The 14204-nt window shown below is 42.3% G+C and overlaps 2 protein-coding genes across 2 annotated transcripts; one reads left to right on the top strand and one right to left on the bottom strand.

The window, feature by feature from the left end:
• The first annotated feature begins 313 nt into the window (after window positions 1–313).
• Window positions 314–6949, top strand: LOC118290322. The gene is made up of 7 exons (XM_035617914.2): window positions 314–470; window positions 1909–2214; window positions 3448–3732; window positions 3833–3943; window positions 4443–4468; window positions 4917–4988; window positions 5683–6949. Exons 1-7 carry the CDS (start codon window positions 362–364, stop codon window positions 5761–5763), a joined length of 990 nt encoding a protein of 329 aa, XP_035473807.1. The 5' UTR covers window positions 314–361; the 3' UTR covers window positions 5764–6949.
• Window positions 6950–8296: 1347 nt separating this feature from the next.
• On the bottom strand, window positions 8297–14112 carry LOC118290321 (cytochrome P450 2K4). Its single transcript, XM_035617913.2, has 9 exons — window positions 13535–14112; window positions 13226–13388; window positions 10781–10930; window positions 10512–10672; window positions 10176–10355; window positions 9351–9492; window positions 9069–9253; window positions 8766–8907; window positions 8297–8677 (listed from the first exon to the last, which is right to left on the bottom strand). Exons 1-9 carry the CDS (start codon window positions 13739–13741, stop codon window positions 8490–8492), a joined length of 1518 nt encoding a protein of 505 aa, XP_035473806.2. The 5' UTR covers window positions 13742–14112; the 3' UTR covers window positions 8297–8489.
• Window positions 14113–14204: the final 92 nt, after the last annotated feature.

Raw genomic sequence — 14204 nt, 5'->3', positions numbered from 1 at the left:
ACTTCAACTTGAAAACACTCCCCGTCGCAAGATTGTGTGACTCCCAATTTTGGATTAGGTTTTATTGTTTTTTATATAGTTTCTCAGTTTTACTCAACTGCATTTTTTTTTTAAATGTAGCACTTAGATATGTTTGGTGGAATTTGTCCTATTACTGTAATTAATAAACAGTCACCAAGTTTGGATAGAAAAATGTCATCGATGCTGTTTCTTTTATAGATGTTAGACACGTGATTGTTGTTCAGACCGTTTTATGGACTGTTGCCACATTTCCATCCAGTGAACGCAATGCTGTTGGAAAGATGTTCATATACAGACTCCGCCTGCTCACCCCCACCTCGTCTGCATTTTTTTTTAACCGATGCTGATTTCACAAGCGCGAATGTCATCAACCACCAAAATTTCCATGCTGGACAAATGGAGAATGGCTCCACTATGGCTAATCCTCATGTTTGTGCTTCAGTTTGAAGGTAATTGCTCTTAATTTCTTGTTGTACTGTAGTTTAAATAATTCTTATTATTATTATGATTGTGTCCTGGAATATTTTACGTTTGGTGCAACAGTACTTTTCTGATAAATACCATCTGTGTTGATGGTTTTCTACTTCCTGCTGTGCACTGACCCCGTCACAACTCTTGCTGAACTCTCTTATAAAATTCACTTTTAAGTAAGTGTAGCTGAAAATACAACCCCACGTGGACTCCACGTGTTTGCCTAGCAAAGTAAGGCAAACACAACGATGCCCAGCTGTGTTTTAAAAAGAAACTATGATTAATACATGTTTTAAAAGTCTTCAGCAGGAGCCGAGTGGGGAACGCCCTTTTATTTTTTTTGTTTCTTTCAGCGGTTTTGTTGAGAGTAAGAAGGATGTAAAAAAAATATTACCAAACCTAGGATCGGAATAAAAAAGACACAAAAAAACAAAACAGGTACCAGAAGTTAAACTAGAGCGCAATACTGATGTAACATTGACCTGGAACTTCTCTCTTCTAAGTGTTAAACACTTAACATATCATGTAAAAGCAACAATGTACATGATATCTAACAATTACAGAAAAAATGCAATGTCGAAGTGAACCAAATGAGCGTGACCTGTTGTCTCTCCACTGTGGTTTTTTGCTCTATCTAGTGGTTTAAGGGTAAATGACAACATCTATCTATCTGTCTGTCCGTCGTAATTGCTGAACAAGAAAAAGCACAACAATGGAAAGCAAGGACTTTTTTTTGAGCCAATTATTTAATTCTCAAAACTCAACTTGGCTCTTGCATCAGTGTAACAAACATGACACAACTGCCATCTTTGGTGCAGCACAGACGTGTCCATTCTTTACCTGACTGTCTCTCTGACAACGTCTCTGCCAACGTCCAATGTTTATTCATTCATTCATTCATCGTCTACCGCTTTATCCATTTAAGGGTCGCGGGGGGTCGCTGGAGCCAATCCCAGCTAACATTGGGCGAGAGGCGGGGTACACCCTGGACAGGTCGCCAGCCTATCGCAGGGCCACATACAGACACGGACAATCATTCACTCTCACATTCACACCTACGGTCAATTTAGAGTCTCCAATGAACCTAACCCCATTCTGCATGTCTTTGGTGTGTGGGAAGAAGCCGGAGAACCCGGAGAGAACCCACGCATACACGGGGAGAACATGCAAACTCCACACAGAAAGGCCCTGGTTGAACCGGGATTCGAACCCAGAACCTTCTTGCTGTGAGGCGAAGGTGCTAACCACTACACCACCGTGCAGCCCACGTCCAATGTTTAGTTCAGTTTATTTATTTTGTGTCCAACAATCTGACTTAATATTTGGATGATTACAGTTTGTTCCAACGTGCAGGCATTGCGTCATTGTGCCATTGTGTCACTTCTCTCTGACCACACACTCTTGTCTTTGCAACAGGCATCAGCGGAGACACCGTCAAGCTCTACCACACACCTGGACACGACGCCGTCCTGCCGTGTCACATCCTATCATCGGCAACCTCGACGTGCTCCACAATCACATGGTTTTACAACAGTGCAGCCACAAAAGTGGTTGCGGATGGAATTGTTAAGAACGACTTGGTTCGAGCTGCCAGGCTGAGACTGGACAAGGGCTGCAATCTGTTCATCGACAGCATCACTGCTGAGGATGCCGGTCTCTACGTCTGTCGGAAGGGGAGGGCAACCATGTTAGACACAAATGTGGTTCTGAGCGTTCTGACCAGTGAGTCTAATTTCTATCTAGGCTCATTGAAATGAAAGAAATGACATGATACCAAGTGCAGTCGCGTGTACATAACACCAACCTGTTGGTAAGGTCATTAAGTCCTGGAAGTGGACTCTTTGACATTACTTTTTCAAAACTCTAATAAATGCCACCTCATCCTTCTCCTGACCTATACCACAATGTTTGCGAGGCGTTTCCTCCAGAGCCAGCTGTTGATGGAGCATTGTGTCTTCACCAAACCGATCCCTTCTTCACACCCTCACCAGGAAACTCCACCTTAAAGGGTTTCCTTTTTAATTCCGTCTATCCACATTTGGCTTGTTGAAACAAAACTGAAAGGTCTCGATACCATTAAACTCATCCATCCATTATGTATACTGCTTATCCTTTGAGGATCGTGGGGCCTGTAGGCAATCACAGCTGACATTGGGCGAGAGGCGCTCACACCCTCGACAGTTTGCCAGCGGATCACAGGGCCGACGCAACAAGATAAGCGACTGTCACACCTACGGACACATTTTTGATAGGTTTTTATTGTTTGACTGCACTGGGCTGGAGCCTCGGGTATGTGAGACGGACGAGCTAACCACGAGGCCAAAACCCCTGAGTCGCAGCGTCGGTCGCGAGCAGCCGGCCGCTAGCACGTCGGTAGCACCTCCGTTGCTTGCAGGTTTGTCGCTAACACATCCGTCGCTAGTCCGTCGCTAGTCCGTCGCTAGCACGTCTCTAAATGTGTCGGGAAGTGATGTTTACACACAGTGTTGTGTGGTGCGGTCCGCACCATTCTTATTGTTTTAAATTTACAGAGCCAACAGGTTGTTTTTTTCCGGCGCGCGCACACGACCGACAGCTAGCGGACCGCGAGGAAATATTTGCTGAATTTTTACAAAAAGTGAATTGGATTGAATAACGCCTCCTGCCCCTTAAGGACTTAGGCACTAAGCTACGGGGCGAACATGCAAACTCCAAACAGAAAGGCTGTGGCTAGACGCCGAGTTCGAAGCCCAGACCCTTCTCGACTGTGAGGCCGACAGTGCTTACCACTGCACCACCGTGCCGCCTTTCCATTAGCTTCAGTCTACTGTAATGTCTTGAATCACATGGGACAATCACCCAGTGAAACATATATGAAAAAACCCAGAAATACTTTCATGGGCCTTGCAGTAAAGTTGCTGACTTTGTCGCAGTACGTCAGATGTCGGTTAACAGTAAGCCCATGTTTTCTCTCAGTCTCCCCATCTCCGCCAGACAGAAGTGGCGCAGAGGTGGCGTTAAAGTGCTCCCTGTTGGGACGCACCGGGCACCGTGGCTGTGGCGACAAGAGACTCCTCTGGGTGGACGAGGCAGGAACTGTGCTGAGTGGCGATGGAGTCCGCAGCGAGGACACAGTGGGCGGCTGCGTCTCGATTCTGACCGTGAACAGTGGCCACGGCAGGAGATACACCTGCCGGCTTGTTGACGAGAGCAACGGCAACAACGTGCAGATACAGGCTGACCACACGCTGGTCGTCACAGGTAGGAAGGCACCCAATGAGGAACGTGAAGTGAGATGAGATACTCAGTGGTTGCGGTGTGTGTTTACGACGAGGGGCTGCTTTGTTTGCCCTGACCACAGATCCGCCGTACGTCGCCATCGGCGCTGCGGTCGGAGTGGCGGTGTTCCTGCTCGTCGTCGCTGCTGCTGCCGGCCTCATCAAATGCAGGAAAAGAACCAAAGAGACAGACGGTCTGTTTAAATATAACAACATATGGATTATATACAAAGATTCGATATGAATTATGTTACGGTTTGTTTGGTCTGGTAAGCAACAATATAGGAACTAAACTAAAATCTGTGTCATGTAACGCTACAGAGCCACGATGAACTCGTTTTTACTCAGACTATTGACACTTAACCTCATTCGGGGCAGTAGTTGTCGTAGCCATACTCCAATAAATTATATAGGATGCAGATCTTTTATTTATTGAAAGTCAGAGTAAATGCATTCATTGACAATATGGGCAAATTTTGGCTCATAGTGTCGTAAAGTTGACAAAATAACTATGAGGTATGATTTAGTTTGTGCACCGATAAAGAACAGCGATAACTATATGTTTGACGCCAGCCGCCCCATCAAAAACTAGCACATTTCGTGGTTATGATATATATCTTATCAGGTTAAGCGTGTACTGTACCTAGTGACAATTTGAAAATGAAAACATTAAACTTTCCCTTTTTGTTCCAGGTGGAGAAAGACCAACCAAACCACATGTGAGTAAAAAATTGTTTTCAAATTACCAGAGAAATTAACTCTGAGCTACTTCGCAAACATATTAACATATACATACCATGAAATGTTAGCTGTATGTGCTTGCACAATATTAATTCTGCATCTATAGCAACATTAAGCTTTTTGACAAACCGAGTGTAAATTAAAATAGTCGTGCTCCAAAGCTAAGACATAAGCATTTTATGAAAAAGCAGAATGTGTCTCCTTTAAATCTTTTTGAAAAGGGACCTCAGACCATCACACAGTGTATATACTCTGTACCACATGAACTCAGTGCTGCCACCGGTGGCAGAATCTGCATTGCAACAATACTGTTTTTTGTCACGTTCTCCGTTAAGAAGGTTCACATTGCAGTACATCAATGAGAAGCACTGGTGCACACCATGAGCACATTGTGCATTATGTGTTTGACCCTGTGATTGCACCCAGGATGATCCGGAGGACAATCTGACCTATATCACCGTGAGCCACGTCAACCAAGGAGCCTCTGCTGTGAAACTGGTGAGTGACTTCACACATCTGATTTCACTCGGCTGAGGTTTTCTGCGTCTGTAATGACTTAAATATCTTAGTCTTTTTTTTTTTTAACACTGTACAGTGAACAATGGTCTAATATATGTGGATGCACCTGTCAATATATTTCCTAAATTCAAACTCTGAATGGGACACATATTATATTTTAAAAAAGAAGAAGCTGTTTTTGCCTATTTGATAAATGTTCATGCACTCTATTGATTCTTGCACTTTTGGGTAATATCTTCATATAGCATCAGCTAAATGAATGTAATGTTATCACAGCTTAGAATTAATGCTAAAAAACATCCAACACGCCCCTCCTGGCCCACAGCTGTTTTACTTGCCAGTTTGTTGGAGTTCATCAGTTCATTCTGCAAATAGCATGTTTACAGAGCAAAGAACAGTGACACAGCACAAAGATTAATTTGAGGCTACTTAGTTAAGCCATTTCTATTTCAAACTTGACAACACATTAGTGCCTATGGTTTTGTAATGAGATGTCAAACTTTTGTGTCGTCTCTGACAAAGTCTCTGAAGAGCTTTTGTCCCAACGTGAATGAAAGCCATTGACATCAGTGAAGAATAGAAAACGCACAAGCTCCGTGTACACTTGAACAAACACAGGCTAGCATGTAGTTGATGTCTGAATGATATAAAACCTCTGGTTTGTGTGGTACAGGTCAAAGAGGTGGAGAATGTCACTTATTCTACAATCAAGACTCCGGTGACGACAGACGCATGGTATGTCAGCATACCATAATAAATCGGAGAATATGAAAAACGTCGCCTAATTGCCAGGGGTTTTCTCTCTGTCAGGAACAGAACAGTTGGATTTTGTGCCTCAGTGTTTTTCAAGCTGTTTTGTAGTTTTTGCTGGACTTTCTTTGCTCAGTATTGAGATGGTTGTTTCGTTTAAACAGCGTACATATAGTTAAAAGATCATGGTGAACCATTTCACACACAAAAAAAGTTCTACCTGCTCCAAAGCAATGAGGAACAAACATGAAGTCTCCTTATCATGTTTGGGATTTTAAAAAAATCAATCACTACATAAATAAGACAAAACTCAGCAGAATGGTTAAAAGTGATCGAAAAACAACAATCTTCAAAGTTCTCGCTGTGTTTCAGTTTTTTAAAAGTCCAGCAGCAGTCCTGTTTTACAACTGAACAACACTCGAGTTGTCTTTCCTTTTTTTTGTCTGCTTGTTTGTTTGGATCCTATGTCTCACTGTCATTGTTGTAGTCCACCCTATATGTTTTTCATATGAATACCATTTTCTAAAACATGCAGTGTTTACAGATATTTTTTACAGGCAGGAGAATGTTTTCCTTTCTACCAATATATAAAAATCAATTTCTAGAGATTTGAACATTGATTAAAATACTCCTAAATGTATGCGTGGACGAACAATCAATTAGCTTCGTCTTTCACTGATATGATTTATTTCTGGTCAGAGTTACAGTACCATATGTGACAACACAGTTGGGTGCAGAGAGAATCTTCTTGTGTTCATTGATGTTACATGTAGTCAGCTGCATTCATGATCTCTAAACCAGCCAATAAGCAAACATCACACTGGGAAATTTTGGTATGTCAATATTGTTAAATCGCCAAAAGCTAAATTTGTGTGTTTATTTGGCCTGTTTAACATCCTGTTAAGTAATGACAGTAACATATTGTCCTGCTGTCCAAGCTCTTAAGTCCACATATTCTCATCTGAAAGGCACAAAATACACATCATAGTATCTTCCAACAGGAAGGAGTCTGAAATTGGGAGTGTATTTCATGATTAGGGACATTTATAATATTTACTTTATTCTGAAACAATTGGAGACTAAAAAATAGGGTAAAGCTCCGTTAACTTTAAATTATCATGCAAATAGGCGTAGCTAATAGTGAACACCCCATGCATCCACTTGTTTTGAAATAAAGACTTTAATTTGCAGGTGTTCTTGTCTGAACTCTGTAAATCATCATGTAAAAAATGCGCATTTTGTTTTAATTATACTTCAAATCCTTCAGATGTTTTTTTTATATGTACATTTTCCTGTGTGCTTAAAGGTTATTAATATATCAACTCGTGTACCCTATAGTTTAATCAGAGTTTCATCGAGCTGAGAGAGAGCACAAATCAATCACACTTTCTCCACCTGACAACCAGACTGATCTTGGGAGGAGCACCTCAGACTCACTGCTGCCCCAAGTGTGATAAATTCTGTTGGGCTCAGAGTTCGGGCAGTTCAGCAGTTTTCTTGTACAGAAAACAAAGCTTATCAATCGCTCAACCGGAAGTCCGACTTCGTATAGTCCAACTTCCTGAACTTTAGCTCCGCCGAAACAGTCTTTGCTCCTCATGATCTCTGATTTCCTGAATGAGAAGTGCTGTTGCTGTAACAAACACACCAAAATCTGTTTGGAATTCCTAATATTTTAGAAGTTTACTTCCTGAATATCAGTGATAAACACTGGTTTTTAACTGTGAATATTTTTAACTGATCCACAGTTAGCCATTACTCTTGAACTTGTAATGCCGGATTCCAGTAGTTTGAGCCGTTGACTTTCATTCAGTTAGGCACTTCTCAGGGGAAATCATACCCACTCACAAACAATACATGGAGCAAGGCATTTGAGGCACAGTGTGCTCATCATTTTCTATCATTACCGCACACGTCCACCAATTTGCTTGAGCATGCATGGCGGAGATAAATAGACTCATGTTCTACAGATGTGTCCCTCTGGCTTGAAGAACAAACTGGAGCAAAAATGCCCCTAGGGTTCGTGAAGCAGGTTGCGTCTGTTGTAATAAGGGATATTTTTTATCTTGTAGTGAGCAAACCAAAGAATTCAAGCATCCTAATTAAAGCTTGCTCTGACATCCTCATACATAGTGAACCTGGGTGGTTGGGCCCCTTCATTTTTTGATATACTGTACACTACCTCCTTGGGTCCAATTATCTACTTGCATGGCTTCTCATATTACTGCTATACAGACGATACCCAACTATACCTGTCCTTCCGGCCAGATGTCACCACAGTCTTGGCACAAATATCAGCTTGTCTCTCAGACATATCCACATGGATGAAGGAACGGCAGCTTCATCTAAATCTACCTAAGACTGAACTCTTTATTTCTCACTGCAAACAAGGTTGCGAGAAATCTAGGTGTCATGGTTGGTGATCATGTTACCTTCTCTGACTATTTTGCAACTTTTTCATGGCTGTGCCACTTTAACACTAAGCATGAATCCATTTCTTCAAATAATTTGCAGAACAAAGAATGTCGCAAAACATGAACAGGATAAAACATAGCATTTAATTGAAATAGCAATATTTATTGTGGACAAATGCATCAAAATATGACCTTGATCTTAATTTTGCATCACAAGTTACATGATAGGCCTTTTTGTTTACATCAGTGGTGCTGAACATTTTCACTCCTGTTAAACTGTGTCTGGTTTTTCATTTCGAAGCCCTCCACCTCCTCCTCACATACGGGGCACAGCACAAAGTTTATGAGCTGGAGGGGCTAAAGAAAAGCCCACTTGTGGAGTCACATCCAATTCCTCCTCTGACACCCCAGGTGGAGGAGAGAAACGGAAGTGCTGCAGGAGGGTGGCGAGGAAGAGGAACAGCTCCATCCTGGCCAGACTCTCTCCGGGACAAGCCCTGCGACCTGCGAGAGGGAAACAAAGGCAACGTTTCAGGTCATCCTCCAGCAGACAGGAGCATTGACACGAAGTGATTAACTTGAGCTCACGAACCTGCAGAAAAGGGCATGAAGGCGTCTCGCTTGACAAACTTTCCATCTTTGTTCAGGAAGTGGGCAGGATAAAAGGAGTGAGGTCTCTCCCACTCACTCTCATCCCTCAGGACAGAAATCAACAGAGGAAACACTGTGGTCCCCTGTGGACAACCGCAAATTTTAAATTAATTAACCACGACAGCAGTAAGGGTGGGACACGCCGGTAACGGCAGATACGAAATCCACTGTCGACCAGACCGCCTTGTTTTGGTTCGCCCTAACCCAACTTGGAATGTTTGTATTCTCATCTTTGTCTACCTACCTTCTTAATGAAGTGACCCTGGAAGGTGACGTCTTGGCTCGTCTTGTGAGGCAGTGACATGGGGACGACGGAGGACATTCTTTGTGTCTCATGGACGACTGCGTCAACGAAGGGCAGGTTCTTCCTGTCTTCAGCCTTCACCTGACGACTCCCTATCACCCGGCTCAGCTCCTCCTGGACCTGGTCTGGGATGAGATGGAAAACATAGCACTTAAGGTTCATCTTCTGAAGCTTGGAATGTGTGGTTATGTATGAACGCTGTGCACATTTATGGATCTCTACCTTGGATTTCTGGATATCTAGCCATGAAGAGGAGTCCCCATCTGAGTGTTGTTGCAGTTGTATCGGTGCCGGCATTGAACATATTATTAACTGACTTTAGAAGGTTTTCATAGTGGAAGTGACTGTTGGTGATGCCAGATTTCTGCACATATGGAAGATATCAAGGAAATGATGTCAAACTTAACTTGGTATAAGTGAGGATTTTTTGTCTGTTTGTTTTTAGTATCAGGAGTGCAGTTTCTTACTCGAACTGGCTCATTACTCTGTTTCTAATTCACTTCGGTGAATAGAGAAGCCATTCAGAGCCACAACGCTTTGTGGTGGTCAACTTTTACCACTGCTACCTTTGAAATAACTTAACTTAATTGTGGTTGGATTAAGTGGTACGGTAAGTGTCTTTTAATTGCAAAACAGTTTGAATATATCATTCAAAACACCACCACAAAAACCAAAGATGAGATTTACTATCGCCGGTGATGACAACATGACAATATGAAGACACGGACAATTGCCCAGCGCAAGTCTCAGATGTCTACATCCATCCATCATCTATACTGCTTTATCCTTTTAAGGGTCGGGGGTTCTTCTCAGCTGACATTGGGCGAGAGGCAGGGTTCATCCTGGACAGAGTCTCCGATTATTCTTGTCTTTAGACTGCAGAGAACCCATGCAGACGTAATGATGTTTGTTTTTGCTCCAAACCTGGATTCAAAGAAGGAACCTTCTTGCTGTGAGGCTACAGTGCTAACCACCACACCACTGTGCCACCCCAGATGTCTACATGTTAAATCAATTAGCAAATATGATAGGTGAGAGTTTCCCAACCTCCAGATGATTCTTCCGAACCAGAAAGGCATCTATAAATCCTCTGCACATCTGTGGATTGAGGGTCTCCTCCAGACTTCTTATCAACTTCAAGTGCTGTTTCTTGTTGGCATCAACCAATTTGATGAGTTCCTTCTTCTCAGAGATGAATTTACCAAGCCATGGGAACATGTTGTACATCTGTAAAAAATACATGTGTATGCATAATTATTTAAACAACAATTTTATTTGGCCAATTCAGATTCTGACTTATTGAGTTACAAGAGACTAATTAAGAGATACTTATTCAAATCACAGCAATGAAAGTATTAGATTCATAAACATATGGAGTGATACCTGTAGTGATGGAGAGGTGAAAAGCTTAATATATTTGTTTGAATGATCCACCAGAGACATAAACTCTGGATCATCATATTCAAATCTGTTGCCATAGACCATGGAGCAGATGATATTAGAGACTGCACGGTGTATTGGTTTGGTCATGTCAAAGGCTTCTCCTGCACCAAGGTAAAGAAACAAGAACAACAACCAAAAAGAGATTTGTAATGAAAAGGGAATTGAAGCCTGAAATGTTGATCATCATGTAGTTAGTTGAAAACACTTACCTTTAGTCTTGTTGATCACTTCAGTGAGGTGATGAAGTTCATTTATAATTTTTTCCTCACTTTCTTTTTTACCCATCCCGTTATCTCTAAGGTTTGTCAAAGCAAAGCGCCTCATTTCCTGCCAAGAATCTCCATTTGTCCATATAAGTCCTATGATGAAGCATTTCAATGGAATTAGTTGAAAGATTAGATGACTGAGTCATTGTCACAGTGATGAAAATCACAAGCTTGAGCATCATCAATAAAAGCGGAAACCAGCAGCTAAATTGAACCAGTTGCAAGGACAAATGAGCAAAGCACTTGGCGACGTTGAGAGAAAAAACTCCCTTTTAACAGGAAGAAATCTCTGACAGAACCAGACTCAGTTGTGGGCGGAGCCTCTGTCTCGACCGGTTGGGGTGAGGAGAGAGAGGAGGAAGAGAGGAGAGGTGGGCAGAAAGAGGGTGGGAGGTGAGACAGTAGGAGAGAAGAGAGAGAGAGGACAGTTGTACAACCGCCGCTGTAATCTCTACCAGACTGATACTTATAATCAAAAAATACAATTATGTTGTTGTCATTATTAGTGATGATATTAATATTAATAATAATAATAATAATGAGGGGTTTGGGTCCTGCAGCTCTGGGGTCAGAGATACACTAGGAGAGATAGAAAACACAAACAGGGTTAGTGACATGTACTAAACATATCGGGGGATGGGGGGGTAGTATAACAGTTGCTTTAATTTCTACCAGACTGATACTTATAATTAGTGAAAACTGATACTTATAAATACAATGATGTTATTAATAATGATAGTAATAATAATAATGACGGGTTTGGATCCTGCAGCTCTGGGGTCAGATCTACTAGGGGAGAGAGAAAACAGAGTTAGTGACATGTAATGTAGATACATGTGGGCAGAGAGAGAGAGAGAGAGAGATTGAAAAAGGTGGGAGAAGGAGAGAGAGATAAAGAGAGAGAGAGAGGGAGAAGGAGAGAACGGGAGAGGGAGAAAGATGCTCATGATATAAGTTCCCCCAGCAGTCTAGGCCTATAACAGCATAATAAAGAAATGGTTTATTAAACACCTGAGCAGTTCTAACTATAAGCTTTATCAAAAAGGAAGGTTTTAAGTTTAACTTTAAATGTAGACAGGGTATCTGCATCCCTGACACAAACTGGGAGCTGGTTCCAGAGGAGAGGAGCCTGGTGGCTGAAGGCTCTGCCTCCCATTCTACTTTTACAGACTCTGGGAACCACAAGTAATCCTGCATTTACAGAGCGAAGTGATCTATTGGGATAATATGAAACTAGGAGCTCTGTAAGATATGATGGAGCTTGATTATTAAGGGCTTTGTAGGTTACGAGCAGTATTTTGAATTCTATTCTGGATTTTACAGGAAGCCAATGCAGAGTTTCTAACACTGGAGAAATATGATCTCTTTTTCTAGTTCCTGTCAGAACTCGTGCTGCGGCATTTTGGATTAGCTGGAGGCTTTTCACAGACTTATTGGTGACAAATGCATGGACTAGTTTTTCAGCATCCTTTTGAGATAGGATGTTTCTAATGTTCTTGATATTGCGCAGGTGAAAGAAGGCTGTCCTAGAGATATATTCATTCATTCATTCATTCATCGTCTACCGCTTTATCCATTTAGGGGAGCCAATCCCAGCTAACATTGGGCGAGAGGCGGGGTTCACCCTGGACAGGTCTCCAGCCTATCACAGGGCCACATACAGAGACAGACAACCATTCACTCTCACATTCACACCTACGGTCAATAGGTCTCAGTCTCAGTCTCCAATGAACCTGACCCCATTCTGCATGTCTTTGGACTGTGGGAGGAAGCCGGAGAACCCGGAGAGAACCCACGCACACACGGGGAGAACATGGAAACTCCACACAGAAAGGCCCTGGTTGGTTTGAACCGGGATTCGAACCCAGAACCTTCTTGCTGTGAGGTGAAGGTGCTAACCACTACAACACCGTGCAGCCCCCTAGAGATATATGCGTTCCATAATTTAGTAAGTCCCTTGATAGATGTTATAGAATCTTGAAAAACGCCCTTGGTAGGAAGAAGGTTCCCCACCCTGGCTGTAAACATTTGCTTGGCTGTAAAGGTAAGCGATTTAAATACAATACACTTTTTGACAAATTCTGCAAATACTTCCTCAAGGTCCACTAGCTGTCGGTTCTGTGTAGCCCTGGCTCTGTAAATTTGAAACAAAGAAAAGGTGCGGACACACCTCACAACACTGTTTGCAGTTTGAAAACATCACTACCCGAAACGTTACGAGACGTGATAGCGACAAACGCTACGACTCAGGGATGTTGGCCTTGTGGTTAGCACATCTGTTTCCCATACCCGAGGCAGCGGGTCCGAGCAGTCAAATAATCAACAACAAATAATCTTTCTCCAAAATTGCTTACTGCCCCTTTAACATGAAAAAAAATCTTGTATTACCTTGTCCTCCATAGACGTCATGCATAATGTGTTGGATGTGTCTCTCTCCAAACTCTTCACCATAGTTAATAAGCGCCTCCTTCACCGTCTTGTATCCGACCAGAATCACCAATTTAGGAGGTCCAATGTAGACGGTGAAGACTGATCCATATTTCTTGGAAAGCTAAGAACAGCAGCATACATAAAAGATATTTGCTTACTTACAAACACAAAAGAGAAAGTGGATATGGTGATGGAACGGATTACATTTTCACGGGATGCAAAACAATACACTGCGCTGACAAAAAACGACCCAGCCACTTCCTTTACCTTCGCTAATGAGATGTAGACTCTCTTGAAGTCCAGCTGAAGGAGGTTACCGAGCAGGGGAAGTGGTCTGGGTCCTGGGGGTTCTTTACCATTTTTCTCGGAGCTGAAGCTGGAGGAGGAAACAAGGTAGACAAGCAGCAGAACCAGCAGAGCCCCCAACAGGGGGGTAGGACTGGAAGTCTGGAGGAATAGTTCTAAAATCCCCATGACTTAAAAGCTGCCAGAGTTAAGAGAAAATGAGTTTTTTTCCAAGAGCTTCCCTTTATGATGTTTTTGGAAAAGACACAGCCCAAGAGGAGGGAGGTCACTAAAAGGGGAGGGACAAGAATTTTACTTTAAACACGGTTTTACTAGTCGTGTTGTGTTTGCGTAACATTTTCATGTTTAATATCAAAACATGCATGTGTGCATATGTGCGTTTGTGGTTCTAGAACTATTGTCAAAGCCAAAAATATACATCTTATAATGTGCATCATCAGGTGTTTGAGTTCAGGCAGTCATCAGGCACTAGTACACAGTATATCACATTAAGCAGACTTACAATGAAACATAACACCTCTTGTATTACTATCAGATGAAGTTAGAAAGCTCTAATCCATGTCCTCCAGGTGTGTTCATCAGGTTAATATTTACAACAGTAAAAGAGCATTTACATGATCTTAGGACGTAG

Source organism: Scophthalmus maximus, chromosome 18 (assembly GCF_022379125.1).
Source record: "Scophthalmus maximus strain ysfricsl-2021 chromosome 18, ASM2237912v1, whole genome shotgun sequence".
Classification (NCBI taxonomy): Eukaryota; Metazoa; Chordata; class Actinopteri; order Pleuronectiformes; family Scophthalmidae; genus Scophthalmus; species Scophthalmus maximus.
This window is presented reverse-complemented; position numbering and strand designations above follow the sequence as displayed.

Coding starts and splice junctions, on each gene's coding strand:
- LOC118290322 (XM_035617914.2), top strand. CDS start 362: ATGCTGATTTCACAAGCGCGAATGTCATCAACCACCAAAATTTCCATG. Junction 3,733..3,832: donor CCACACGCTGGTCGTCACAG/GTAGGAAGGCAC, acceptor CCCTGACCACAG/ATCCGCCGTACGTCGCCATC. Junction 3,944..4,442: donor AAGAACCAAAGAGACAGACG/GTCTGTTTAAAT, acceptor TTTTTGTTCCAG/GTGGAGAAAGACCAACCAAA.
- LOC118290321 (XM_035617913.2), bottom strand. CDS start 13,741: ATGGGGATTTTAGAACTATTCCTCCAGACTTCCAGTCCTACCCCCCTG. Junction 10,356..10,511: donor TCACCTCTCCATCACTACAG/GTATCACTCCAT, acceptor TATTTTTTACAG/ATGTACAACATGTTCCCATG. Junction 9,254..9,350: donor TAGATATCCAGAAATCCAAG/GTAGAGATCCAT, acceptor ATCTCATCCCAG/ACCAGGTCCAGGAGGAGCTG.